At 40.7% G+C, this 16,347-nt stretch overlaps 1 protein-coding gene, 1 non-coding gene and 1 pseudogene across 2 annotated transcripts in view; 1 reads left to right on the forward strand and 2 right to left on the reverse strand.

Moving 5' to 3' along the window:
• The window catches only part of ANAPC1 (anaphase promoting complex subunit 1), a 91,937-nt gene that overhangs the window by 64,030 nt on the left and 11,560 nt on the right, over nucleotides 1-16,347 (reverse strand). Inside the window, exons 10-17 of the mRNA XM_068965177.1 lie at nucleotides 14,200-14,295; nucleotides 11,825-11,915; nucleotides 11,661-11,726; nucleotides 9,669-9,815; nucleotides 8,196-8,333; nucleotides 7,556-7,616; nucleotides 5,426-5,613; nucleotides 549-623 (exon numbers count right to left, since the gene is read on the reverse strand). Of these exons, the coding sequence (XP_068821278.1) occupies nucleotides 549-623; nucleotides 5,426-5,613; nucleotides 7,556-7,616; nucleotides 8,196-8,333; nucleotides 9,669-9,815; nucleotides 11,661-11,726; nucleotides 11,825-11,915; nucleotides 14,200-14,295 (862 nt within the window). The remainder of the gene's footprint in view (nucleotides 1-548; nucleotides 624-5,425; nucleotides 5,614-7,555; nucleotides 7,617-8,195; nucleotides 8,334-9,668; nucleotides 9,816-11,660; nucleotides 11,727-11,824; nucleotides 11,916-14,199; nucleotides 14,296-16,347) is intronic.
• On the reverse strand, nucleotides 9,262-9,366 carry LOC138093348 (U6 spliceosomal RNA). Its single transcript, XR_011146080.1, has one exon. It is a non-coding gene; the product is annotated as a U6 spliceosomal RNA (small nuclear RNA).
• Nucleotides 12,393-13,394, forward strand: LOC138091099 (small ribosomal subunit protein uS8-like; annotated as a pseudogene).

Here is a 16,347-nt window from a genome sequence, read left to right on the forward strand (position 1 = left end):
ACTAACATATGATAGAAATCAAATCAGTGGATGCTTCTATTAAAAATGGCTCAAGAGAACTGTATACACTCACGGAAATGTTTCGTCCTTAAGAGCAGTGTGGATTACACGAGTGTCTATTTGTCAAATCTGATCAAACTGTAAATTTAACATCTAAGCATTTCATTTATGCAAATTATACCTCAATTTTAAAAGAATGTGTTGAAACACAAGAATACCCATGGAATCTGACATGTTTGAGAACTTAAAGAAACACTGCATAATAAATGTTGTCACTTAAGGTGATGAGCTGGCAGTAAAACATCTGTAAACTCAAATTTATATCACACAGCATCATGTATGTTTTAAGATGAGCATTAAAGACAAAAGTAAATAAACAATCACAGAAAACTTGACAGGCCCTATCCTTCAAAATAACTGCCATTTAGTATTAAAATAAGCAAAAGCTGTTAAAAATATGCACAAATCAACAGGAACACCACAAATATGCGGGACTGATACAAGTACCCACAAACTAATTTGTATCAGCAAGAAAAAACAATGCTTACATCATCAGATCCCGTCTCAGAAGGCCTTGCCTTTTTGGGTGCAATGACTGGGGAAAGTGATCCTTCAAAGTCAAACTGGAAGATAACCCCAAAAGAGAAGACAAAAATCATGTAAATTTATCACTTACAACAGATCAGCTTAAAGGACTCAGCAATCAATTCTGCCAATTACGGAAACTGAGGAATGACATCAAAATTCATTTTCTCATCTGGAAAAACATGATATGAACACCTTTCTTCTAGGGTCATTGTGAAGATTAAATGAAATCATCTATATAAAGCATCCAGTCTGGTGCCTGGGCTCATAGGTTCTGCAGCAGTAGCTTCCTTTCCTCCCCACTTCTCTCATGACATAGATCTTCACTCCATTCGTAGAACAAGAACCATTAGTCATATCCAAAATACACCCAGTCTCAAAGAATCAACCCAATGTTAGCCAAAAGTCAGAGCTAAGCGAATATACATTTAGACATATATTTAGAGTCTGTCTACAGTGACAGCCCAACAATTCTCTGGCAGAGATGGGTAGCTACTCTCCAAAATCTGAGTTCTTCTCTTTCTTCTGGACCCACAGCCAGGCTGCTGTATCCCGGCCCTCACAGTGAGACGTGGCCCTGTGACAGTGACTATGAATGAGAGTGGGTGTCACCGATGCCAGACTAGCTCATGAAATCCTCCCATGCATGCTCCCCTATGCTCTATCCCTCGCATCTGACTGGGTGGTGTCAACTCTAAGGTGATCTTTGAAGCCTCAGGTTGAAGAGGACAGATGCTCCATTAGCTGGGTTCCTAATTAAACCATGTGGCCTGTTTACCTGCTAAGCACTGTTAAAGGAACAAGATACACATTTCTGTTGTGTATGCCACTATATCTTTTAACGGCTTTCTGTTATAATAGCCTATCCTAATACAGTTACATAAAAGCAGTTTTCTAAAAGTTCAGCCTAATTCAATTTTCCCTGGCATAACCTTAGCCCCTTCTGCTACTTTGCACAGGCACTGAACTATCAGTTCATCAATCATAACCGTATAAATGGTAATGTCTATTTTCCTATGCTATAGAAACCTACATAGTTATCAACCTCATTCATCTGAAAGTTGATTTACATATAAAAACTAAACATAAACAGCAATATTTAAAACTGAATATTTAAATATAAAACTGAATAAAGTTAATTTTTAAAACTGATCAAAAGAACAGGTTTTCTTATGAAGTATTCAAATAAAACACAGCCCAAGAAAAAGACAAAATACTGTATGATATCACTCATTGTGGAATCTAAACTATGACAGAAATGAACCTACAAAACAGAAGCAGACTCACAGAGAGAACAGCCTTATCCTTGCCAAGGAACAAGAAAGGCGGGAGAGGGATGGACTGGGAGTTTGGGGTTGGTAGATACAAACTATTACATTTAGAATATCAAAATGGCAAGATCCTACTGTATAACACAGGGAACTATATTCAATATTCTGTGATAAACCATAATGGCAAAGAATTTTTTTAAAAGAATGTATTAAACACACAAAAACTGAGCCCAACTTATACACAATATTATCAAAAAACAAAAATGACAAGAGTAAAATCAAAGCAACAAATGAAATGATTTTACCTGAAACTTTAACCAAACACAGCATGCATACACAGACACAATCTAAGTCCCACAATCAGAAAGAACACCCCTGTTGTGGTTATCAGATTCATTAAGACCTGGAGTTACAGGAAAGAATATCGGAAACTGATACAGACACCTTTTTGTCACACATATGGATGTTTTATTTTCATTATTTTAATATGTCACCACTTAGCCAACCCTGTTATATAATCCTGTGGATCACTGACCTTGATCTATCATAATCTGACTATAAAATATTCATTTATCTGCCTTCTCCTGGGACAGTCAATTCAATGGGAGGAACTATCTTGTCTTGCCTAATGCTTATCTGAAAAGCCTGGCTTCATGCCCACAGCAGGGACTCAATATCTAATGAAAATAAGAGCATCCCAAAGGACAACAGTTAACCTCAGATGCAACCACTCACAGAACCTGTGAACCAAAAAGAAGCATCATCTAGCCCAGAGCTGTCATTTAACATCAGTAAATTCAGGAAGGCCCAAACAAATTCCAGAGTCACACACATAGCTGGTCATTGGCAGAAATTCTGTACTCTCTACTCTCCACCCTATTACTTAACTGACAACAAAGAGGATATATCTGGACAAAACAAAATAAAAACCATTTGCCACTGAGGACCATTTCATCCTGAGCTTTCATTGTAAGGACAACCAAGACAAGCTTTAACTATGCAGTCATCCAAATAAATGTCAAAGCAACTCAGTCTCAGGGCTCATCTCCTTGTTCCTTCTCTTAGGGCTACCACGCAACAAATTAGTCAAAGAGTCAGATTCCTCTTTACAAAAGAAAAACGCAGCTGCGTGCTCGGCCCTCTCTGCAACAGGAACCATGAGGGGGCTCTGGCCCTCTGCGAGAGAACGAGGCACAGTGATGTGGATTCATCAGGTCCTGCAGGACAGCAGCACACAGAAACTACAAGAAGCTGAAGCAGACTTATTCATATGCAGAAATCCTGTTTTTGTAAGGCTCAACTCTTTCATATTTAATAAAGAATGGAAACATCTGGACTGAAGTAGCATTCATGCAATTGTTTGGACTAAGAAAATTGTCTATTTTCCCAGTAAAACTTTCCCCAAGGAAACTGCAGAAGGCAGTTCTTTCATACGATACAACGCATATAAACTCTTTTAAAAACAATGCTTCATTTAGGTGGACAAGGGCTTTCATTCAGCCCATGTTCACTAAGCATCCATCCTTGCCAGGCACTGCTATTTACCTTCCTAATGGGAGCAGAGACACACAAAATAAGTAAAGAGGATAATAAGTGGGAGACAAGGGTCAAGTCCAGTTCTACACAGAAGAGACACGGCAGGCTGCACTGAGGTGACACCGGCCGAGGCCTCAGCTTGTCTTGCCTGATGAAGGCATTTTCTCCAGCATGCGTGCAGGCGTGCTCAGTCGGGTCTGACTCTGCGACACCATGGGCTATAGCCCACCAGGCTCCTCTGTCCATGGGATTTCCAAGACAAGAATACTGGAGTGGGTTGCCACTTCCTTCTCCAGGGATCTTCCCGATACAGGGATCAAAGCTGCATTTCTTGCACTGGCAGGAAGATTCTTTACCACTGAGCCATCTGGCAAGCCTGCATTTTCTCCAGAGAGAAGAGCAAGTGTGAAGACCCTGAGGTAAGAACACACTTGGACACGTTTGTCCTTGTTCAGGACAAACAATGGAAAGCAGTGTGGTGGAGACAATGTGAGCAAGGCAGGGATGAATCAGAGGTAAAAAAAAAAAAAAAAACTGGAAAACCCATCCCCATTTACCTATACAGAAATAATAAAAATTATCTCTGAGTTGGCAAAGGTTCAGCACACCAAGAATAATCTGGGAGGTGAAGCAGGCACTTTTAAATGACACTGGTGAGAATGCTGATTGGACAGTCAGTCCTTTTTGAACATTATTTGACCCAGTAATTCCTCTTTTAAGATTCAATTCTTGAGAACTGACTAGAGATCTAAAGATCTGTGTACAGAAGAATGTTACTCAAATTACTCCTAACAAAAAAACCTGATTCCGCAATGTTTAATTATTAGCTAGTGGGGCTTCCCTGGCAGTTCAGATGGTAAAGAATCTGCCTGCAATATGGGAGACCTTGGTTCGATCCCTGGGTGGGGAAGATGCCCTGGAGAAGGGATGGCAACCCACTCCAGTATCCTTGCCTGGAGAATCCCATGGACAGAGGAGCCCGGTGGGCTGCAGCCCATGGGGTCACAAAGAGCTGGACACAAGCAAGCGACTAATAGTTCTACTTTTTCACAATTATGACAAAGCCATATGGTACCCTATAATGAGAATGATAATCGGGGGGAAGGAGGTTGCAGAATTCTTAAAATGGGAAATGTTCATTGATATGATGTTTATGAGAAGCAACAATGAAAATGTTTACAGTGGTTATCTCTTAGTATTATTTCCTTTTTAATCTCTCCATTTTCCAAATTTTCCTCAGTAAGCATATATACTTTTATAATGAAGAAAAACAATGATTTTTTTTCATGGATTTGCTGGTATGAAACCCAAATGTATTGACAGGTACAGCTGAGTTACCTTGTAAGTGTGATCTAGAGTGATTTCTTCAGAGTGAACCAGGCAAGGCTGTCCTGGGAAAGATCTCCGGAAGCAAAACGAAAACACCGGGACTGAGGACCCTACCCTGCTGATTTGTGAATAACCTATGAAGGACCCGTAACAAAGCTTCTCGGGAGGGAGACTTAGTTTGTATCACTGACAGACTAGATATTTAGGCTAAAGTACTTTAAATCCCCTTCAAAATTAAACCTTCCTCATAGACCAAGCAATAATGTGGAAAAAGAGAATCTGGGCCTCAAGAGAAGAACATTAAGCCATGAGTCAGAAGATACACTGTAGGCCCAGTTTTGAGCAAATTTCTAGTCTGTGATCTCCTTGTGACTGTTTCTTCATCAGTAAAATCAAGACTACTCCTACTAACCTAAGCATAATTTGCAGCCATGTTACAACGATGAAATGAGAAATAACAGTCAAAGTGGTTTACGTTATAAAAACATAATGATTCTAATTACAAGTAAAACATTATCATTAAACTAATATTTGACTTACAATGTACAGATACAATAAGCCTTAGCATTATTCCATTTTGATGAATAAGGTATGCCTACTAGTACACTGGTGTGTTACATACTCTGAATGTTGTATTATCAATTACGCAAACATTACACTGATAACGGTGTATCTCAGGAGGAAAAACGATCATATGTACTCACATTTCTTGTCCACGCTAAGCGGTCTGTGTTATAACCCATCATGTTCATGAGACAGGTCACAAATAAGTTCCACTCTGAGTGATCACTGGGCCCTCCTGGGGCACTGTGGACACTGTACCACTTGACGAGCATCTGAACCGCTATTTCTTTCGGCAGAATGAACTTAATTGCTTGCAAACAAGTTTGTACTATAGAAAGCAAAGATTAATTTTAGTATGCTTCCTAGGCATGCATTTCTTTTCCCCTTTTACTAAGGTTTTTAAATCACTGCTATATAAAGGTCAAGCACTATGAAAAGGGAACTGCCATTAAAGAGCTGGTGGGACGCAAACCTGACCTAGCCAGTCATCTGACTCTGAATTTAACAGGGCTTGTGAGAGGTCTCAGAGCAGTGTTTTCGTCATCAATTTTGGGTCAGAAATAGAATAACCACATAGCCCAGGTTACCTAAGACAGAACTGACTGACATCTGTGGCCCCAACAATTATTAACAGCTTCCCATTTTTGCTCTCAAAAATGTCCTAGTTTGGGCAATGAATTAAAGATCATTCTAACAAAAACACACAATTTCTACAGTAATAAATTCATATAAAATAGTTTCAATACTTCAGTAAATATAGAATAATGAATACATATATCCTCAAAAACATTCACCTAGCTTTAAAATATGCTGTAAAAGATCAAACATTCTGGTCAACCAAAGCTTTATAACTTTTCATTATTTCTGACAGGCCTGTTTCTACGGTGTTTTACATGCTGTCTTCAACAGATCAGTCAATACCACGTCATCTCCATCCTTCTTAATGGCCCGATACCATCAGTATGACAATCAGTTACAGCGCTACACTGTCACACAGCGACTCCCTCAGGGTGGCAAGGGCTATCGCTATGAAGAGGCCTAGGTCTGCTTTCGGCAAGAAATGGCCCCGACCTGCAATGTTTTTGTATACCCACATAATCTCTTTAGAGGACTTTTTCCTTCCCTTCCCAAATCCACTGTTACCAAAGCCCATCCTTAGCAGTATATGCTTTTTCTCATCAATTTGCTATGTGCGCACACACAACCAAGGCTGGAATCAAATGAAACCAATGTCAGAAAACCAGATAACCAAGTTTGTCATGGTTGAGTCCAAAATCAGTGTAAACCAGACACCGACTGAGGTGCTGAGGAAAGTTTTATCAAGTACAAAACCTTCTGTGCACAAACTATGTGACTTCTATTTGCTCCTGCAAGAGTAGGATTTCACTTTGTTTTATTTATTTTAACTAATCCATTAATTGTTTTTATGTATTTTGGTTAGGCTTATATTTCTTGAGATCACTGGCTAAATACCCTTTAGAAAAGCAAGGCAACTCCATACCAACTCAGAATATCATCTACCACACTGATGAAGAGTACTTCCTTAAATGAGAAAGGCACTCCAGCCCACTTGGCAAATTCCAGAGATCACAAAATCTGCCAACATTCTGCACTAGAAGTTGGATTTTGAAACTAACAGACATCCTGAATTTTCTTATATCACACAGGCATTGTTTTCTTAACTTACATTTGTTGGCAAATCTTTTCGATTACATGGTTTTCTTTAGTATTTAACGTTCAGAAATATTCTCCACCTAGTACTTCCCAAATTGCATTTCAATGATAATTCAAGCAGACTCTCATTTTATCAAAATACTTCTGAGTGTATTTTTGCTAAAATGTTAAGTTTTCCTTAAAGGCAATTATGTTAATTTCTCAATTATTCTTAACAATTGAGAGATTATTTTTGGATTAAAAACCATCAAATATGCCAAAAACTGTTTTAGTTGCTTGGGCTTGTTTCTCAGACTTTCTTGCAAGAGGCGTGTCCACATACTACAATCTCACTGCACGGCTTCCTCCTCCTGAGAAAGCTCACAGAGGTGGAACCAGCGCGCGCTCCCGGGCCCCAGCCTTGGCGCACACACGGATGGGCCGCACAGCGCTCAGCAGCGCGTCACAGCTTCTCAGTGCAGGAAGAAGGCCCATCCCGTGGCTCCAAAACAGCGAAACGTTTAAAGCCCCAATTATTAATGTATATCAACAATCACTCCAAATCTTTTAAATCAAACTAAGAACACTTGAACATAAGGTCTGATCCTCAACCATACCTAATTCAGAGGTGGCAATTTCAGGAATAGTGATCCTCACCATGGAGCCATTACTCAGTTCCTAGGGAGAATACGGAAACAAATAAGGGCAAGTGAATAGAATCTGTTCATTCTAAATCTCTGGATGTCTAAAAAATGCTGATGCTTAACAAGACTGTCTGCCTGTCAAAGAAAAATGCAATAAAATATACGAAAAATAAGTAGTATTTTTTTCAAACAGAACTGAATACTTTGAAATTTCAGACGCAATAAATGTCCTTATTTATAAGACATTAACAAAAACTCTTATCTTTAAACAAAGTGCCTAATTTTCATATAGACACTAAGAGTCACCATCACCAAAAGTCTCACTTTAAACAACAACAACAAAAAATATGTCTATATTAAAATTCAACTGAATGAACAAGTTTTGTATCCAATACACTTTTTAATAATATAGAAACTTTAGAAAAAAGCTAGATGAAACTACTTTAAAGAAAAATAGGGCAAAAAAATGATGTATTACAAGCGCTTTTAAAAAATCACATGAAATATTTGTTTCCACTTTTCAGACAAACCTCTGCATTCTGACAAACTTTACATGACAGCCATAATTCTTGGAAAGCTAACCTGCCTTTTAAAAATAAATGTGCACACTTACTAGCGTTACCCTGTTACGGACAGGGTCTCTTATAGAATGAATGTAAGTCCCGAGCTGTTGGAAAGTACAATCCTCAGTATAGAGAGAATCATGAAGCTTTGAAGAATCCCTCAGTTCTGGAACTGGGGACACCAGAACCTGTACAGGGTCATAAATACAACACGTGAAGCATTTTTGAGAAATTAGGATGAAGAAATTACATGTCTTTTTTGCATATGGTCTAACAATTGTACACAATGATTTTACACCATTCTAAGTATGACTAAGTAGCCTGTACCAAGGTCCCCACCAAGAGCAACTATAAAAAGTCAATAAAAACAGGACATCTGATCGATGGCACTGGAGAGTTGTGGAGATAACCTGGACTTGAGGGGCCAACATCAAGAGAGAGAGGAATCAAAAGTAAGTGGCCCCACAGTTTAATACCACTTGGGATCTAATACCACTTGGTCTATCTTTAATCCCAAGATAAACCCATCTGAAACACAAATCCTAACATCCTTAACTGCATCCTCTAAAACCGACAATGTCTTAGTGACTGTATTCAGAATGAAAAAGCTCTTTATCCTTTCTTCTTTAAGAGCATGTCAGGTAGAGTATAAGTCCTAGCTCTACCACTTATGAGCTGTATGTTTTTAGATAAGTAACCTCCCTGTGTCTCCATGTACACATCTGTAAAACAAGGATTAATATTTTCCTAATAAAGCTGTTTTAAGGGACTAAATGAGTTAGTACACATACAATGCTTGGAACAGTATCTAGTACATAGATAATACTAGAATATCCCACCCCTTGCCCTGCCTCACCCAACAGACCACATGGATTTTTAAAAGTATTCATTCTTTCCTCAGACTTTTTGAGTCTTAACTTGTATGCCAAGAGGTGGAGGTACAGTTATATGTTACCAATGTTCTGCACTGACCTGCCTCCATGCCGACATCCATGGGATTCCTCTTTACCTGGATGCCCCCTTCCACCTACAAATATTCTATTTGTCCTCCAGGTCCAAACCAAGTCAGACACATCTCTCAGTTCCCTGTGCTACACAGTAGGTTCTTTATCTTTTAAAAATATGGAACGTTTCACAAATTTGTGTGTTATCCTTGAGCAGGGCCCATGCTAATCTTCTCTGTATCATTTCAATTTTAGTATATTGCTGCCGAAGTGAGCATTAAATTATGGTTTCTTAAAACAGACAGTACATCTGATTCACACAAGTAAATTGTGAGACCCCTAGATGAAAAAGAATGCATCCCTCTCCTCACTGTAGCATCCTCAAAAAAGCACCTCACACATCACAAGGGAAGTCACTGTACGTTTACCGAATCATTTGTGTTTAAAAATATTCATATTCTATAAGAATTACCTAAACTTCCAATTTTACTGTTTTTAAAACAGAAAAAAAGTTAACCATGGAAAAAGCTAATATTTGACCCAACCTCTCTAAAACTATCAATTTTTGACAACACCTACTCCCCTTCTCACCTCATCCAGGGATCCAAGCAGCTTACTCAGAGGGTTAGTAGGAGTAACACCGTCAAGTGGGGTGCTGGGCCGAGGCATCGTGTTGGACATTGTCAGGGAGGGAGCTGGCAGCCCAGGAATAAAAACCTTCCCCACCTGAAAGAATTTTAAAATGTGGGGAAAAAATATTAGCTTGCATGTATCATGTTCTTCAGTGAAACATTAAGGCATGTAAGCATGTATTTCTTTTGCTATTTCAAAGTTTATGCTCACCACACACAACTAAAAAACAGGGAGAATTAAAATTTCAGTAACATATCAAATTCCACCATCCAACTACAAACATCTTGACATAAATTCTCTTAGTCTGATTCCTTCTTTTCATTACTAAGAACTTTTTGAAGGCAGGAAACAGGGGGAATGTTAATACAGTTAAGACATTAAACAAAATTCAAGTATGTCACACACTCTTCCACCTTATTGGAGGTAAAGGCAGCAGGCACATTAAGCTTTCAGAGAGTATAAGCATCAGTCTTATTAAGTCTCCTGGCAGAGAGAAATAAGTGTCATTTATGTCTTGGGGCCAAAAGAAATTAAGCTGAAGTGACACTCAGGAAATTAAACCCAAGCTAGTCCAAACTGTGCTCTCCAGCTTGCAGTCCATCATAAACCCTCAAACACTTCTTCCTCAGAAAACCCAACATAAAGTCCTCACTGGCCTGAAAAGAGTGAGTCAGCAATCATGCTAATCGCTCTCTCTTTTAAGTCTCCACAGGGTTCTCCGGAAAACAACACGGAAGTTCACATCCACAGTCTGAAAACTTTTTTTTTTTTTTAACTGGTTTTTTGGGGGCTCCAAAATCACTGCAGATGGTGACTGCAGCCATGAAATTAAAAGACGCTTACTCCTTGGAAGAAAAGTTATGACCAACCTAGATAGCATATTCAAAAGCAGAGACATTACTTTGCCAACAAAGGTCCGTCTAGTCAAGGCTATGGTTTTTCCTGTGGTCATGTATGGATGTGAGAGTTGGACTGTGAAGAAGGCTGAGCGCCGAAGAATTGATGCTTTTGAACTGTGGTATTGGAGAAGACTCTTGAGAGTCCCTTGGACTGCAAGGAGATCCAACCAGTCCATTCTGACGGAGATCAGCCCTGGGATTTCTTTGGAGGGAAAGATGCTAAAGCTGAAACTCCAGTACTTTGGCCACCTCATGTGAAGAGTTGACTCATTGGAAAAGACTCTGATGCTGGGAGGGATTGGGGGCAGGAGGAGAAGGGGATGACAGAGGATGAGATGGCTGGATGGCATCACTGACTCGATGGATGTGAATCTGAGTGAACTCCGGGAGTTGGTGACGGGCAGGGAGGCCTGGCGTGCTGCGATTCATGGGGTTGCAAAGAGTCGGACACGACTGAGCGACTGAACTGAACTGAACTTTACTAAAACTCTGAGAGTTAACAAACCTGACCATACATTAATTTTAAAACTACACTTTATAAAACTTCAGTTAACCTTTTATCCTTTTATTAAAAAATAATTTATCTACATTCACTGAAGCTTCCCCAGCTGCATGTGTTCATAATGCCAATCCATCTAATGACCATGAGACCTAGACCTCCAAGTTGCTGTTGCTTAATCGCTGTCATGTCCAACTCCTTTGCAACCCCATGGACTAAAGCCCACCAGGATCCTCTGTTCATGGGATTTCCCAGGCAAGAATACTGGAGTGGGTTGCCATTTCCTTCTCTGGGGATCTTCCCGACCTGGGGATCAAACCTGCATCTCCTGCATTGGCAGGCTGGTTCTTTATCACCACCAGGGAAGTACTCCAAATAAGGTTCAACCTAAACCAAAGGGTTCATTTTCAATTCTTATAGAAATCTTCTGCCAAATTCCACAGTCACGAGGCAACAAATTTTAAATATCAAACTAACACTAAAAAATAATAATTAAAGAAGCAGGCCTACTAACAGCATGGGGTGCTATGTGTTACTTACCCGCACCACCCCTGTATACAGAACCAGGTTTCCACTGCTTTCCAGGACCAGCATAGTATCTATCTTCTTGAAAAAAACAAAAAGCAAAAAAAATGTTTTTTCGAATTGTGCAAATTATAAAGTACAGAGATTTCCAACTTCTCAGGAGCTCCGCCCGCATTTACCTCCACTGGCGCTGCGTCCTTTGCCTGGATGTTGGTGACAGAGCCGAAGATGAGCTGTGCTTTATCATTACTCTCTTGAAACTTTACACATCTAAACATTCGAATTAAAAAACAAATACAGTATTGATACATGCAACAAACCTGTGCGTATACTCAATTCAAGGCTATCAGGCTGACTGTTAAATGCCCGTTTCAGAAGGTTACTTACTGATGGGTTCCATTTATATGACACCTTCAATGACAAATGACAAAATCACAGAGACAGAACAGATTAGTGGCTGCCGGGGATTGGGGACAGTGGGAGGTGGGTGTGACGTGCATGCTTAGTCTCTCGGTCGTGTCCAGCTCTTTTGCAACCCCATGGACTGTAGCCCACCAGGCTCCTCTGTCCACTGGATTTTCCAGGCAAGAATACTGAAGTGAGTTATGATCTCCTCCTTCAGGGGATCTTTCCGACCCAGGGATCGAACCTCTGTCTCTTGCATCTCCTGCGGCAAGAGGGTTTTTTACCAGTGAGCCACCTGGGAAGTCCAGGGTGTCGAGTGTGTGACTCTAAAGGGTAGCCAGCATGAGGGAGACCCGCGAGGTGATAAAGAAGTTCAGAATTTCGATTGTGGTGTCTACACACAGCAACACGTGAGAAAACTTCACTGAATCACACACACATGCACACACGCACAAGTGAGTACATGTAAACCTGATGGTTTGAACAAGGTCTGTGGACTGTACTGATATCAATTTCCTTGCTTTGGTAATGCACTGCAGTTATGTAAGACGTTACCTCTGGGGGGACAAGTACTACATTACAACTTCCTATGATCTGTAATAATTTCAAAATTAAAGGGTCCATCACTGGCAAATATATGAATACATATTTCACCTAAGAAGATAAACAAATAGCTAATAAGCGCATGAGAAGATGCTCAACATCATAAGTCATCAGGGAAACGCAAATTAAAACCACTTCAAACACACCAGAATGGCTACAATCAAAGAAAATAACAATATCAAATGTTGTCAAGGATGAAAAACTGGAACACTCAAAAACTGCTGGACAGGATGTAAAGTGGTGCAGTTTAGTTGTTTTAAAACAAATTTAGCAATTTCTTTAAAAGCTGACAATGAGTCCTCTTTCCAGCATCCTTCCGTGCTGCCAGAACGGTGCGCATTAATATCCTGGCTGAAGCTCTCAAGAGTATCAACAATGCCGGCAAGAGTGGTAAACGCCAGGTCCTCATTAGGCCGTGCTCCAAAGTCATCATGAGGTCTCTGAGAGTGATGATGAAGCACGGTCACACTGGCGAACTTGAAATCACTGATGATCACAGGGCTGGGAAAATTGCTGTAAACCTCACAGGCAGGCTAAGTAAGCGTGGAGTAATCAGCCCCAGATTTGATGTGCAACTCAAAGATCTAGAAAAATGGCCGAATAACCTGCCCCCATCCCGTCAGTTTGGTTTCGTTGTACTGACAACCTCAGCTGGAATCATGGACCATGAGGAAGCAACGAAAACACACAGGAGGGAAAATCCTTGGATTTTTTCTCCGGGGATGTAATACATACAAATAAAATGCCTCAGAGGACCCCCCAAAAAAAAAAAGCTGACTGAATTTATCGTTTGCTCCACTCCTAGCTACCTACCTACCTATGTACATGAATCACACACGTCCACACAAAGATTCTGGCTCCTATGATCACAGTGCCATAACTCACAATGGTCAAGAGCAGAAACAAGCCAAGTGTCCATCAACCAATGAACAAAATGTGGTACTACACAGTGAGAGGAATGGCATGTTTATGCATGTTACAACGTGGGGGTCCTAAAACACGCCAAGTGAAAGAAGGTAGCAGACTCAAAAGACTATCTACTGTATGATTCTATCTATATAAAACATCCAGAAAAGGCAAACTTGCAGGGCCAGAAAGCCTACATTCTGGAGGTCTGAGGTTGGGAACGGGAACACAGACTGACTAAAGTCAAGCACAAAAGATCTTTCAAAAGTGATAGAGGAATTTTTAAAACTGGCTTGTGGTGACGTTGCACAATTGTAAATTTACTAAAAATCATTTAATTATTCACTTAAAACATGTTAATATTATGGTAAATTATTTCAATAAAGTTATTATGAAAAAAAAAAAGAGGAAAAGAAAGAACAGCCCTAGAGAGAAGCACAGGTTCGATCCCTGGGTCAGGAAGACTCCCTGGAGAAGGAAATGGAAACCCACTCCAGCATTGTTAACTGGAGAATTCCATGGACAGAGCAGCCTGGCGGGCAACAGTCCAGACTCATAAAAAGTCAGACACAACTGAGCGACTAAGCACTAACCACAAATTTATTTACACAGGTTAAACGAGAAACATAAGCACACTTACCGCAACTGGAGCTCAGACTCTACTAAATAGCACAAAAACTTCTGCCCACAGAGGTCAGATGTAATAAAAACTTTGGAGGCCTGTGAATTTTTCTTCCTGTAATAGATATATTAATAAAGAAAATGGTGGCACTGGCTTAAAAACCTACCTCAGATATTAATAAAAAGTCTTTGAAAATACAAGAAATACTAACTGGGCCAAGTGATAACCTTGAAGACATAAGAGCTCTTCTAAGAACTGAACTTCATCACCTCTAAGATTCCTCTTAGCTCTGACTGAGTCCACTACATAGCTTTTCGGGAGAAATTACAATAAATGGAATCATTACCTACAGACTTTTTAATTCTACACTATGCTAGTTGTCTACTGCCAAAGTAATGCAAACTTAAATTCCTATCTCTTACAAGGTCTAAGGGGTCAGACTTTTCATAACATGACCTCTCCAATCTATCCTTACTCTCCAAGATTAGGTTCCACTTCACCTCTCTTTTTTTAAACCATACCCCAAAATTCTCTATTCTCAAAAGTTTCTTTGCAGAGCAGTGCAGAGGACTGGAACTGTAAAATAAGCATCTGCAATAGATCCAACTTAGCAATAAGGTATTTAAGGAGAAATGACTTTTTCTTTTAGTGACAGTATTTTCTTTCCATTTTAAATTTGGGGCCATACAACACAGCACATAGGATCTTAGTTCCCTGATCAGGGATCGAACCTGTGACCCCAACCCCCACCCCACATTGGCAGCATGCAGTCTTAACCAGTGGATCACCAGGGAAGTCCCCAAACAAATGATTTTTAAATACAGGGAATTTTTATGTTATATATAAGGAGCAAAAATGGAACCTACTTCAACCCTGCACTCACATCTCCACTTTCCTCCAAGTATCCCTGAGCTGCTGGCCTAAGAGCACAGATGTGGCCTCTACCTCACTGGCGCCCCAGTGCGGCCTAGCTGACAATCATCACCTTCTTTCTCCCCAGGGCCCGTCTCTCCTCCTGAGCTCCCGTCTGGCTCCTTGTTCCATCAGTCACTTCCTCTTCCCCGTATTTTCAATGCTCTTCTGCTCTGGGTGTGTACTCTTTGCAGCCTACTCTCTCACTTTAAAATGAGTCTTTCAATACACAGATGTACTAAAACATCAGATTACATGAAGGACTTACTGGCTGCTTAGCCGACTGTAAAAATGGTAGCGTGGTTCGGTAAAAAGTGTCCTTACTCTCCAGAGAAACACACTGAGGTATTTAGGGGCAAAGAGGAAGACGAATTTTCTCTAACATAGTTCGGGAAAAATGAAACCCTCCCTGGACCCTGAGGTGCCCTCTAGCTAGTTTTGGACCCTCATTCCCACTCAAAGGACTCCGTGGACAGTGCGTGCATCCATGCTCACCCCTCCAGTCCCTACTGACGTTTTCCACCCCATCCCACTACACCCTACCCCACCCGAGGTGCTCTGGACAAGGCCGCCAGGGAACTCACTGGCAGCAGGCGCCGCCTCTCCGAGCCCACCCTCACCGCCACACTTGACCAGCATCTGACGCACTGACACCTTCGTCTCGAGCCTCCTCTTTCGGGTTCCATGACTTGTCCTGCTGCTTCCCCCGCCTCACATCCCTTGCTCTGTCTATTTGCAGTAACTTTATCTCTTTTCACCAACCTCCTCCCCAAACATTAAGTTCCCAGGACTTCAGTCCCTAGCCCTTTTTGATTCTACACAGCCTGGTTTTAACTAGTCAGAGGTCACAGACTGGAAATCTAACGAATGTTAAACCCTCTCCTAAAGAAAAGGCCTAGATACCACACATACCTTTGATTACTATCTTTGATCCCAGAGGGTTACCAGAACCCCTGTTCATCCAGAGGCCTCCAGGAACCCCAGCAACCCAACCTCTACACACAACCTCTACACACTCCATAAATTCCAATCCACCTGTCTTGCCTCAGTCGCCACTGTTAAGCGACTGCTCTCCCCCCTGTACTTATGACCCACACATAAGGCACCTCGTTTCAGCTTTCATGAGACAGAGCAGCCCAAACGGCTCTCTCTCTTCACCTCCTCTTTCTCAGCCCTTTCCCCTTCTCCTACATAAACAAATTGACAGTATTTTTAATTCCTGGAACATACCACACATTCACACTTCCTAGCTTT

The sequence above is a fragment of the Capricornis sumatraensis genome, chromosome 1, assembly GCF_032405125.1.
Source record: "Capricornis sumatraensis isolate serow.1 chromosome 1, serow.2, whole genome shotgun sequence".
Lineage (NCBI taxonomy): Eukaryota > Metazoa > Chordata > Mammalia > Artiodactyla > Bovidae > Capricornis > Capricornis sumatraensis.